The 13,636-nt window shown below is 54.2% G+C and overlaps 1 protein-coding gene across 1 annotated transcript in view; it reads right to left on the bottom strand.

Annotated features, from left to right (window-relative positions):
• The window catches only part of KCNN3 (potassium calcium-activated channel subfamily N member 3), a 148,870-nt gene that overhangs the window by 92,087 nt on the left and 43,147 nt on the right, over positions 1-13,636 (bottom strand). Inside the window, exon 3 of the mRNA XM_072946471.1 lies at positions 12,165-12,260. Coding sequence (XP_072802572.1) covers positions 12,165-12,260 — 96 coding nt within the window. The remainder of the gene's footprint in view (positions 1-12,164; positions 12,261-13,636) is intronic.

Below are 13,636 nucleotides of genomic sequence, written 5' to 3'. Positions count from 1 at the left end.
GAGACGAATGACAGACGCAGCTCTTGTCCCCAAAAGCCAACTGGACAAGCAAGGGTGGGAGATCAGGGGCAGGGGGTAGAGACCTGTGGCTTGGCAGCTCTGTGAACAAGGCAGAGGGTTTCAGTAGACATTCGATTCAATGTGAACTAAGAGGCTGCTGTGCAAGCTGGGAGCACTGGCTGGCTTTGGCCGCAGTAATGGAATGAGAACGCAAGTAGGTAGCACTCTGCCTTGAGCAGCTCACACCCTGGCAGGTGCAGGCCAGGTGCACTGTGCAGAGCAGCAGGGGCAGGATGGAGACAGGGCTCCCAACAGTGCCAAGAAAGCTGGAGACTTCTCACCTGGGCAGGAGAAGACCCTGGGAGGTCTTGTGTCCAACCCAGGGGCACTTGAGTGAGAGGCTGCTGGCCCTTTTCACAGGGACAGTCAGAGGAAGAGAAAACACGGTGGGGAAACTGTTGAAGCCTGGCCCACTGGGACCTAAGGCTCAGTGTCTGAAGGGAAGCCCAGACACAGCCCGGATAGGCCTCAGCTTAGGGGTGAAGGGAAGTCTGGTCCTGAGGGCCAGGGGATGGGCAGAGCCACTGTGGCTCCAGACAAGCAACAACTGGGGACAGGAAGCAGGAGCCAGCCCCTCGGGGCGGGGGGGGGGGGTGCAAAAAAGAACAAGACCCAGCATGGAGCCCGGCCAGGCAGCCAGGGATTCAAAGAAGGCTCTAGCTTAGCAGGGGTCAGAAGAGAGGCAGGGAAACCAAAGCACCCTCCCAGTCCTGATGGCTTGGAGAGCTACCCAGAGTTCGCAATCCCCCACCTCCCTGAGGGTGCTGGACCTCAACCTTGGGGTAGGCCTGGGACGCAAGGGGAGGACAATAGAAAAACCAGGACGAAGAAGGGATTTCTAACAGGGAGAGTAGCCACTTGAAGGCAGAGCAGAGGCTGGGGGTCCCTCCTGGAGGTGTGGCTGGGGCCCAGCGCCCCGGTGCTGCTACAGGGTTGGACCAACAGTGTCTGGGTTGCTGTTCTGCCCTGGGCCTCGTCATGTTCACTCTTATTCTGTTTCGGAGGGGCATCCCCATGGCTGAGCCCAAATTCCAGGCTGCCTCTGGCCCTCCAGGAACTAGGGGCAAGAGAGACAGACCAAGGCCAGAGCTCTCCCCGCCAGCAGTGAAGCCTAACAGGCTTGGAGACGGTCAGCCCACCGGTCCACCTCTGCCTCTCGCCAGTCACATGACCCCGGCCACAGAACTGAATGTCTCAGGGCTCAGTCGCCTTATCTACAAAACACGGATAGTAACAGATTCACCTCACAGGACGGCCACGGGGATTCACTGAGATCCTAAAGGGCACGATTCCTGGCACATGAGCCATTGACAAATACAGCCTGACATCGTTATCATTTGTGGGGTTCCAAACCTTTTTCTAAGTCCAAACTGAGAACCAGAACCTGGCCCGTGACACGCGGGTGTCGGGACAGGGTGTAGGCAAGTGCAGGGCTGACGCAGTGAACGTGCGGGTAGGAGACGCGTGTGTGAAAAAAGCCCACCATACTCGGAGGGGCACCCACACCCAGAAGCCATCAGGTGACTGAAAGTTACATAAAAATGACGAAAGCAGTTCTGGAGATGGATGGTGGTGACGGCCACACTGCAGTGTGGCTGTACTTACTGCTACTGAGCTGTACATTTAAAAATGGTTAAAATTGTCATTTTAACTTATATCCATTATACAATTAAAAAAAATTTTTTAATGTCATAGTCACGCCTTAACCCCAGATCTGCTGACCACAAGCCCAGTGCCCCTCCCTCCCACCCGACAGGTTTGTACTGATGAGGTGCTCAGAGGAAATGGAATTCTGCTTGATTGAATTGTGGTGAATTCTTTCATTCAAAGATCAACTCAGCACAGCTCACATCTTTCTCAATAATCGGGTTTTGGAGAATTTGCCATCTTTACTCTTAAAAACAGGAAGATGTCATCTTACCAGATTCCTGCTGAACAGAGACTAGAATTATCAGAATTTTCTTGGCCGTATAATGCGATGAAAATTGTAAAGAAGTCTCCAAACACTAAAAATTCTACAATGCCTTCCAATTTCCCAAATCCTCAGAGAGTCAATTATCTTTAGCCTGGACGTAGGCTCCTACTATCACAACACCCTTTAATGGCACAGCGGGGACAGCCACAAAGACAGTGAAGAGACGACACGGCCTTGCTGAGCCTGTAACCGAGCACGTGGTCTCCCAGTCAGGAGTATGCACTGGGACCTGTGGCGCCCTCACAACGCACATGCCCCGGGCCTGTGGGGCCAGACGGGGCACTGGGGATCTGATGCCCATCCCTGACGGAGAAGGGCTGCCCTGGGGGAAAAGATCGTCACTTAAAAATAGTAACAACATCAATGCGAAATAGAATGAATTCACCCTGAAAAAGTCATGGACAGAATACACTGGCACTCCCAGGGAAACAGATACTCTGTTAAGTTGAACACTCACTTCCCAGTGACTTTGGAGAAGTGGGGGTTTGTATTCATGGAAGGAGGTTGGAACTGAGCGCCGAGGAAGGGAACTCGGTCACTTACTTTAATTATCCTAAAAGCTTTAAGATGTCGGACCAGATTATATTTGTAAGAGACTTAAGAGGAGTCACTTTTAAACTTTAGGATGTTGAAGCCAAAGAACTGTCCTTTTGATTATTTACGATTTCTAGTTCAAGGCCATATTAAGGGGACAGCCAGCTCTGGGGAGGAAGCAAGGCAGTTAGGAGAAGGGACAAGGTTGTCCGGACAGTCCCTCACGAGGACCTCCTGAATGCAAACTGTATCAGTCCTTGTTACCAAAAACCACTCACAGCTACTCTCCCTACATTTTTCTCTCCTTGTCACTGAGCATCCTTCAGACATGGAACCCGGCATGCAATCAGAGGCCCCAGAGATCATCTAACCCAATCTGCCTACTCTATAGATGACAAAACTCAGGTTGAGAGAGAAGTAGCTCCTCCAGGCTCACACAGCGATCAGTACCACAGACAGGCCAGGCCACAGGCTCCTCTGACCACGTAAAGGTGGCCGAGGCTTGCTGAGTGGAAGCACCTTGGATGGGACAGGCACTCAGGCTGTTTCTCTCAGAACCCTTTCATTCACTTAGCTGCCCATGTTGGGATGGTGATCTCTTGTGTGCCTGAATTACAGCAGAAGCTTCTTGAGAAGCGTGCCTCGGCCCCCTCACTTCCCAGGGTGAGGACGGTGTGTGGTTTCCAAGGTAACACACAGCTGGGTGGATTCAGCCTCCCAGCACCACCTCATCCTGAGCCAGCAGTGGAGGAGGAGTGGGAGATGAGGGTGACACCACCTCCCAGCTACAAACACCGACTCCTCCTGAAGCCAGTTTCCCTTCTGTCTCCCTGCCAGGGTTCAAGGGCAGAGGACACCCTTAAGGTCCTGGAGTCCCGGAGCTGAGGAAGCTTCTGGAGGACTTGGCAAGAGGCAATTGCCTAGAAGCCACTGGAGCCCCAGCCGGCTGACTCTGGAAGTCTGCGACTGTCCCTCCTGGCTGGGGCAAGTCTGAACATGCCCAGGGCAGAGGTTTTCACACCTGTTAATAGATGCAGCACACACCCTGTCAAGAAGCATGGCACAGGATGACATTTCCAAGTGACAAAACAGAAAGTCAATACAGGCAGCTGAGAATCAGGCTAGCTGCTCCCCCATGGGATCCCGGTTGCCATTAGGGAAGAGCAGCAGGAGGCCATCACCCCTGGGGGAGGAGCAATGAGGCAGGAAAGCCCTCCCTGAGGCAGAAAGGGTTAAACCCAAGTGTTCAAACATTTAGCAAATAAAACCAAAATGTCACACAGAGACTGCCAGGGCTGGCATAGTAACCATGGCAATCCATGGCCAGCCGCAAATCACAAATTGGAGAGTGAAGAGGCCCTCGGACTGAGGCCCAGGAGGGGACGACGGAGGGGGAGCACGGGCGCGGGTGCAGACACCATGGGTGTGGCCAGCTCAGCTCGCAGCGGGCAGCCCACCAAGACCCTTATGATGCAAAAGTCAAGGCTGTGGACATCAGGCCTTAACAGAAAGTCCGTTTTCTCTTCTGTGGAGCGAGGGGAGAATCAATCTGCCCCGTGTACCCCCTGGGCTTGCTGTCTGCTCATTTGGCTACACTTCTGGAACCTGCTATGTGCTGGGCACTCTCTGCTATGGGATACAGCAGTGAACCAAAGTCAGCCCCCACCACCAAGCACCCGCGGCCAAGAGCAGGTGCAGGCAAGAAATAGTGTCAGGGGGCAGAGCCGATGCCAAGCCAAGTCCTGGAAGGGGTGCCTTGCCCAGGGAGTGGGGGCGGCCCGAAAGGTTCCTGGAGGAGGAAATATCTGGTCTGAAGCCTAAAAGTCAAAGAGGTGAAGCCAGGCAGGCAAGAGGTCTGACAATATATGTGAAAACACGCCAAAAAATACAAAGCACTAGACAAGATGAGGTGACACCATCGTCACCGAGGTGGTTGCTAACGTGTCAGCCTCTCAGCTTCCTGTCTTTGAAGGGTAGAGTCTGACAAGGACTCCGTGGTGTTCGGACTCAGAAGCTACTCCCTCCCTTTCTCCTTTCTTCCCAGCCATACCGGGTGCAGCCGGGCCAGTGGGAGGGGGCAGTGTCCTCAGCTGATGTGCGGTGGCCCGGCCAGGCCCGGCCAGGCCTGGCCAGGTGCTCTCCCCTGAAACACACTCCCCATTTCCAGTCTCCCACGTGTATGACCATCTATCTAGGCAGTGTTCATTAGAGTGGAGCAGGAGATGGATGTGAGCTGGGCAGAAGAAGCCACCATCCAGAATTTTCCTGTTGAGCTGGACAGCCCCCGGTCCTGGAGCCACGCTGGGCGCCGGGAGCTCCCTCCTCCTCTCTGTGCAGCACACCTGGGTTATGGAGCTCATGTTCCCAGACCATGCAGGCCGAGAGGGCCATCTGGAGGTTTCAGGATCTCAGGAGTCCCCAGTCTGCTCAGCTCAAAAGGAGGACCTTTGCCTCTGAGTCCAGTCAAGGCAATTCAAATCCATCAGCCAACCAGCCAGATACCTCCTTAGGAAACGTCTACAAGAGGACAGCAGCGATAGAGACCCCAGCCCTAGGGGTGAGGCAGGGTCTCAACAGGGTTGGGCAACTGCCATCTCCCCCAGGACAGACACACCATCTTTCCCTTCTCTCTCACACACCTGAAATGCTCCAGACCAGTTTCATCCCAAGCACACAAGGGCTCTGCTCCCAGTGAATGCAAGGCTCCATTAAAGCCCCATCTCCCCAGGAACGTTGCCCAATCCTCTGCGGCCACATGGTGTTTCACACACACCGCATGCCACGGCACGTACCAGCCTGGGTCACAGAGGATCAAGGTCTAGGACAAGCAGCTTCCAAAGGCAGGGATGGTGTCTGAATGATTTCTGGGTTCTTAACGCCTGACACACAGTAGTCCTTGCCTTACAGGCAAGTTCAGGATGTGACGTGAGCCCACTTTCTTCTTCAGGGAGAAGGGAGGGTGAGGGCACAGAGCAAGACTCAGCCTGAACCATCAGGTCCATTCCTAGCTCATCTAGCAGTGGGACCCTGAAGCATCTGGACCAGTGACACCTCCTGCATTCCAGATGTCCGTGTCCCTGTGACAGTGGGTTACATGCACCCAGGAAGGGCCACATAGGCTCCGATCTGTGGGACCATCGGGCCGTGGCAGGTGAGCCTTGTAACGTGAGTGGTCTCCTGAATATAGTTTACGCCCTACAATCTAAAGTACGTTTCCTGTCAGCTGAGAACTCTATTGGTAGTTAATAAAAATATCCACTTTTACACACCTTGTATCTTAAAAGTCTCTCCTTCTGTTGGTCTCCTGTGTTTTAAATTCATGCAGTTGAAGACCTATGTCTTGTCACTATCATTATGTTTCTATCAAATTTGAAGTAGACTAGAAGCCTCTGGAGGCCAATACCAGATCTTGATCTGATTGATGTTTTTCACTTGGAGTATGGCCCGTAACCCCACACTGAAATTAGTTCTCTCTAAAGTTGCCATCTACACACTGGATGGTGGGAAATCTGCCACTGCCTATGTCCCATTCTAGGTTCACAGAAGTCCCTGCATTTTAATTCAACAAACATTCACTGTGCCCTGTTATGTGCCAGAAATGATCCTGTAGCTTCCTGTCCCTGCAGTTTCACCAAGGACACCAAGGCTGGCCCCACACCTGCAGATGTAGGTGCATCTGCACCTCCTCCCCGCTCCCTCCTCCAGCCCGCCCCCCAGGCTCTGAGCCAGGGCTCTTCCTCCCTGGGGCACTCAGTCCCTTCCCCTCCTGTGCACTCCTGAACTAGAACCTGGCCCCCTGGTTATCTCCTCTCCCTCTCAACTGGCTCCTTCATTTTTTGTTGTTGTTTGAAATAAACTGGTTTCATCTGCCTGTAAACAAGGTGTTTAATAGTTCTGGCATTTTTAAAAATGTGTATTAAATCAGATGAGTTAGACTGTATACCAGATGAAACAAAGTGCAGGGAAAGAAATGAGCAAATCAGCAAAAAGATTTGTTTTTAAATCTGTACATTATCCACAAGGCTCAAGCAATAGAAGCAAACACTAGAAGGTCCCTAAAGTAGTGCCATTTGAAAGAAACCATAATAGGGCATCAACTGGCTCCTTCCTGACAGCTGACACACGCAGTCCCTGTAGCCTCCATACACAGACCAGCACCCCTCCCTCAGCACCGTGTCCGCTCCAGCAGCCACGCTGGGTCCCTCCATTCACAGCCAAGCTTCTCCGAAGACAGGCCAGTGACCAGGGTCTTCACTCCCTCATGTCCTACTTGGTCCTCCTTCCCCTTCCACTGCCCTGTGTCTGCCACTCCCAGCAACTGCGCTGAGGACGGGCACAGGGACCTGCCCACAGCCTGATGCAGAGGACCAGTGTGACCCCCAACTCTGGGGACCACAACTCCTTGACCTCCCTGTGGCATAGCCGACACTCCCTTCTCTGTCTCAGCTTTGTGACTCCCTCCCTCCGGGGTCTCCTCTGACCTCCCTGACTGCTCCTTCACCTTTGTGGGCTCCTCTCCTTCCCCCCACTTCTCACTTGATAATGTTTCTCCAGGGGGTCTGTTCCGTGCCCTCCTCTCATCTCGCTTCTCCCTGCTCATCCAGCCCTGGCCTCTGCGTCAATGTCCTGGAGGCAGCTGGATGCCCACCCGCCAACCCCAAACCTCAACTCTGACGTGTCCAAAACTGACCTGCTGGTCATTCCCCACCTCAACCTCCTTCTGTGGTTCCAATCATGATAAATGGCTCTCCCAGCCACTGAGTTACCCAAGCAATGGCTAGACTCCTCCTCTTCCTGCAGACAGTACCTCCATCCTAATAGGTGACCAAGTTATGCACAGCCTCTCCCGTCCCAGCTCTTGTCTTGCTCTGATTCAGGGTGTCACCACCCCTCATCTCAACCATGGAAACGTGCTTCCAACTCATCTTCCTGCCTCTGAAACTGGCCTTTGCAACACTTGCCATGCTGCAGCTAAAATGCAGATCTGATCGTCTCTCTCCCCATAATTCTCCCTGCTGCCCACCAGACTGTTCCAAAACCCTTCAGCAAGACAGGCGAGCTCCAGCTGGTCCTGCCATGCTCCAGCGTGGACCCGCCCCACTGCTCAGGACTGTGTCCTGCAGGCATACCGAGTGCACCCTGCACTTTCCCATCCCAGGGCCTTGGTGTCTGTTGAGACCTCCGCCCAGGCCATCCTTTCCATCCTGTCTGCCAGGCAGACACGTCCTCACTGAGGCTAGGGTGTTTTGCACAGATGGTCTAACTTGACCTGCACAACAACTCTGTGGTGGATACTATTAGTAGTCCCATTTTGCAGAAAGGAAATAGACTCAGAGGGATTAAGTCACTTGCTAAAGGCCACCACACACACCACAATGTGACAAAGGGCATGCTTTGAACCAAGCTGGGCTACTCTAAAATCTGTGTTCTCAGCTTCCTGCTCTCCTGCCTTCCAGGATGGCACCAAAGACATTAAATTAGAGCCACAGAGTCACTCAAGGTTGGCAACCCCTTGGAGAAGCAAAGGTGATTTCAGGGTTTCCAGCACAGAGAACTGGGCTCCTGTCCCAGGCTCTCTGCAGAGCAGACCCTCATTGGCACACGTTGAATGAATGAACGCCCTAGGTGGGTCAGAAGGGGAGGGAGGGAGGGAGGATGTTGAGGGGGCAATAAAGGGCTCAGAGTTTTATGTGTTGAGCCAGAGACTTACCAATGGCCCTGAAAACGTGAGCCTGCAGCCTGGGGAGAGGAGGCTGGCACTGCCAATCTGGGGATGCTGGTGATTGCCAGACCACAGGAGTGAATGCACTCTCCAAAGGAGAGTGCAGTTTTCAAAGTTTTGGTAAATAACCAAAACACATTGGGGTTTGTGTTTTCACTTCTTTCCAGTGCACACTAGCCTGAGGAGAACAGATGTCTGGCCTTTAGAAGCTCCGTGCTCCAAAACACCAAGAGAAGAGGAGACAGAGGAGGGACAGGGCAGGCATCCTCAAATGACAGAGGCTGCCTCGAGGGAAACCCAGGTGCCTCCTTTTCCCTGCTTCAGAACAGAGCCGGGCTTACTGGAAGTCCCAGGAGGCCCGTTTCCTCTCAGTGGCAGGGCAGACTTCCTAAAAACTCTCACTGCCCAGCCAGGGAGAGCCTCCCTCAAGGGGCAGTGACTCCCCGGGATGGGCAGGCCGACAGAGCGGGGGGCCTCCCGCACTGGGGAGCGTTACACCCGTTGCCTGTGAGAAGCGGCCAAGCCTCAGGCTCATGACTTGAAGCCAGGGTTTTGTTGAGAGCCTCCCAATAATGTTTCAGAATTCTTCTTCCTCAAGAACACAAGTTGTCCAAACTAAATAAATAGACATACTCTTCCAGAAGGTACCTCCCGCCTCCCCTGTGTGCTGGGCCCAGGCCTGGGTGTGAGCGTCTGGGGCCAGGTTGGGGGGAGGTAGAGATGTGGTCGTCTGGTTCCTGCTAAACTTCAGCCAAGCGGACCAGCAGCTGGTGTGGATGAGGGAGGAGGTGAGTGCATCCTTAACGCGAGCCCCGGCCCTCAGCCCCTGGGAGGAGATGCGCCGCGCCCGCCCTGCCCTGCTTCACAACAGGTGGGCAGGGCTGGCCTTTTCCTACCTGAAGGGGTTTTTCAAGCATCCCCTCTGGATACGCCCCACCGTCATGCTCAGGATAACCCCTCTTTCTGCTCTCAGGAAGCAGGTCCCCAGCCGGTGGGCAGCAGACCTACACCAGAGAACTGCCGAATGGGGATGGGGGTGCTTAGGGTCCCCAGTGAGCAGATGTGAAAACTGAGGCCCAAGACCACACAGCTTAGTCATGGTCTAAGTGGCTTTGGAAACCAGGTATCTTGACTCCAGTACCCTTTCATTCAAAATCTGCCCTGCAGACATGTGCCCTCTGTGAGACACTACGGGTCCCTGGAAACACAAAGATTAATAGCATCACTGTCCCTGAGGTTGGGGGAGAAGGACCTAGAAGGGAAAACTACAGTGTGGCCAGGTGAGTGCATACCAGGGCCCTGCTGACTGGGCCCATTTCCCTCTGGCAGGAGAAAGTCCAGCCAGATCTTTCCAGAAGAAAGGATATTACTGAACAGGTAAGAGGCACAGAGAGGGCCAGGTTCGGGTGACTCCACATGACAGTGGGCCAGGGAGGGTAAGGGGCCGGGCGGTGGGAGTGGATGGTGCAGGATGGGCTGGACCACAGCGGGGGGAAGTGCAACCACCCGCCAGTCCCAGGCAGTCGTGACAGTGACCCTCTGGGGCACAGCTAGTACGTGAACGAGGACCAGCTGGAAGCAGTGGGACAGAGGTCACAGGAAAGGGACCAGTTTCCATTTCACGAAAGCCCACTCTGTACCGTCAACTGTTACCCACCCTCTTCCGAGATCAGCAAAGTGGGTAAGATGACTTCCGTACTTCAGATGGGGAAACTGAGGTCCAGGGAAGTTGTTACCAACCCAGGTCATTCAGGCTGAAGTGTCTGAGCCAGGTTTCAATGCTGCTGACTTCACTTTGTTTCTTCCCGCTGGGAGGGCCAGGCGGAGACAAGTGACTGGCAAGTCTGTCACCCATGACCAGGGTGAAGCGGAGACGGGATGTGAGCTGAGGATGGACAAAGGGTGCCAGCGAGGTGCCAGCCTGTCAGCAACCCAGCCCAGCCACCAGGCCAGAACTGAGGTCACAGTGACAGCTGGGCGGGATCAGGTCTGAGAGCTAAGGCTCCTGGGGGACAAGGACCCCAAAAGAATCAGAGGGAGGGACGCCTGGTTCTTCCAGTCCCCACGCCCAGGGTGGAGAGCAGCAGCGGTCAGGCTGAGCAGAGCATCGCGTGGGGCTGAGGGTGGGAGCAGCTCCTTTCTCCCCCTCCTTCAGGCCTGGATCATGGCTGAGCTTTAGGACTCTGCCTTTTTTCCTTTGGCCTGTGTGGCCTCTTCTGCACAGGGCAAGGTGATACACAGTGGTACAGACCCTCTCTAGGTGAGGGTGTGGTGGCTCAGAGGAGTTGAGAAAATACCTGGGTCCCACAGCCAGTTTGGGGTGGGATGAACCTGGCTGGGAGCCCGGACTGTGACTTCTGGTCCGGTCTCCTCCCTTACACTCCTGGCTCCTTCCTCGGGTTGACAGGACAGTGGTCTGGGTTAAAGCCCACCTGCTTTGTCCAGCTCAGACCCCATGAAGGGAGGTGTTGGGTGGCGTCTGGGACTCAGCCTTCAGAGCACAACCTCTGTCCCCGCAGAGACTCAAGAGTCCCCGCCTTCTAGGCCAGCGTCCTCTGGTTATCAACAGAGTGGAGCCCGTCCAAGGAGCCTGGAGCCAAGGCTCCCACCCCCAGGCCGCTGCAGCAGCCCCTGACACCAGGTGGGAAAGCAGACCCTCTCCGGGAGCAGGAGGCGCGTGCCCATACCTGCCTGTTGCAGCCATTCCACCCGGAAATGCCAAGTGACAAAAGGGATGACATTTTACAGTCAACAGAGCTCTCTCTCATACACTCCTCATTCATCCTCACAACCCCCATCAACAGTGCAATAAACAATCCCCTCCATGTTCCAGACGAAGAAAAGTTCACAGGTTCCAGCCGAGAAAGGTCACAGAACTGGCCAAAGACACACTGTGCAAAAGAGGTCACGGCCGAGACAGCCCCAGCTCTTCAGATTTCAGGTTCTGGTCTTTGTCCATCTCTCGCCTGCTGCCCAGATGTGCATCTATCTGTACTCCTCCTGCCAAAGGACTGGGATTATATCCGATGCACATGCATGTGAGAAAAAACATCTGGATCCTTTAGAACTATGCAGGTCCCCAGCAGAGCAGGTCAGCCTGAAGATGCCAAGTGACTGGGGGGGGGGTGGTACCCACTGTCAGGAGAAGATGCTACAGATCTGCTCACTCTTGCCTGCCCTTCCCAGCCCAGATTGAACCAGCCTCCCTACATCAGCCAAACTGGAGTGCACCCCAGAGGTCCAGCCAATATTTCTCTGGAAGCCAAGTCACTCCTAGGCAGCAAGAAATAGGCCTCCTTGACCACAGCAGATTCTATTCTATCTAGAAAATGACTCCTCCCAGCCTGGCAGAGTCCAGCAGGGGTGAAGTCTACACCAGTCAGAAATATAGACACCCAGTGGTATTTGGTGCTGGGTGTGTGTGTGTGTGTGTACGCGTGCGTGCGCACGCACCCATGCTTGTGTGCACAGAGGGACAGGAGGCAGGTCTACCTCACTTGGGGGATTCAGTGGCTCAAGTTCAGAAAGGATCCGGCAAGAGATAGAAAAGGCACAGTAAGTCTTAAGGGGCTCTCACAGTACAAGGGTGCTAAATGAAGATTCTGAGCAGGACTGCCCCCCAAATCCTGGAGCCGTGTTTGCCTCTGGGATCCCTGGATGCAGATAATGTCACAGTTGTTCTAAAGTCACAAGGCAGCTTCACAATTCCCTCTCCCACAGGGTCCAAACTGGAAGAGAAGAGCCACTATCTCAGATACCATCTCGTGACATCATCCAAGTAGCTACTGAGGGGATGGGTGTGGGGTGGAGACAGGCTTAGCCCAGAGCAAAGGAATGGCCGCTGCAGCAAGAGGGGAGGGCGAGGGCACCTACCTGGACTTCGCGGGTGTGATAGGCGATGATCAAACCCAAAAGGATAATGGTGGACAGACTGATAAGGCATTTCAGGGCCAACGAAAACATGGAATCCTGCAGGAGAAATGGAAAGAGACGATTAGGGAAATCTCGGATGGAATATCTCATTTTACCCGAAGGCTTGCAAAGATTTTGGGGAGGGTGGGCGGAGGAACAGTGAAGGCAAAGGAAAAACTGTCACTAGCGCCTCCTGGGAGCAGGATACAGCACAAAGGTAGCCTGAGCCACAAAAGCACCTTGAGCTGGGCCCTGGGCTGGCAGCAGCCCTCAGAGCCTCTGTTTCCTAGAGTTAAATCATATTTGCATTCCTGGGATGAGCCCTGTTTGGGCGTGATGGATGATGTTTGTTATACATGGCTAGATTCAGTTTGCTGATGTGTTGTTTAGAATTTTTGCCTCCATGCTTGTAAGTCATACGAGCATAATTGTTTTTTGTGCCACTATTATATGGTTTAGGCATCAATACCATGCCAGCTGGGCCTCTCTTTTCTCTTAGCAAACCTGAACCTGAGGGTTCTCGAGGTCCATTCCATCCCCAACAATGTAGAGTTCTTTCAGGAATGAATGAGAATGCCCTGGCAGCGTGCTCATCTCCTGTTTTCAGCCAAAGGCAGGGGGAAGCAAGGGCAGCAGAGGAGCTACTGGAGAGAGAAGGGGTCCCCGAGCACAGGAGCGGAGAGGGGGTCCTGGGCAGGAGAAGGGCCCTGAGGCTGGGGGAGGCTGGGTGGGCCATTTGGCCTTCAGTGCAGTCCTCCAGCCCCAGGGCAGCTCAGGGGACCCACGTGGTTAGCAGCAAGAGCTCTGGGGCCAGCCCACTGGATCCAGACCCTGACACACTCCACTCCTGTAACCTTAGGCTGCTTACTCCATCTCTCTGTGCGCACTCAGGTGCCTCGGGCAGCAGACGAGGGTAACACTGGTACCTACCTCACAGGGCTACTGTGAAAGATACAGGAATTTGTCTCTGTCATGTGCCTAGACCAGCGCCAGGCCCTGTGAGGGCTGGCTACTATCATTTACCTCACTTCCTCTACAGAGCGGGTGCCCTCTTGGGCATCTGGAAGCCAGGGAGTAGAGATGGCTTCCAGCCCCAAAGGCAGGCAGGCACACAGCCCTGAGCAAAGACAGCAGAAAGAGCCGGGCCGTACTTCCAAGCACTGTGTAGCTGCAGCCCCTCGTATCCTGAGAGATGCACGCCACAAGAGAAACAGCCCCCGTGCTCCAGAATCAGGAAATGCCTGATGTCTGTAAAACACCTTACAGTTTACAAGGTCGTTTCACAGCTTCTTCTCACCCATCCTCGCAACAACCCTTGGCCTCTATCCCAACTTTACAGACATTACAGGCAGAGGTTCAGAGGGGTGAGTGGCTTGTGCCAGAGTTCAAAGCCAAGGCCTCTGACTCCCCACCCACAGCGCTGCCCATAAGCC

Source organism: Vicugna pacos, chromosome 21, assembly GCF_048564905.1.
Source record: "Vicugna pacos chromosome 21, VicPac4, whole genome shotgun sequence".
NCBI classification, from domain to species: domain Eukaryota; kingdom Metazoa; phylum Chordata; class Mammalia; order Artiodactyla; family Camelidae; genus Vicugna; species Vicugna pacos.
Note: the sequence above shows the minus strand (reverse complement) of the source record. Positions and strands in the feature narration are given on the sequence as shown.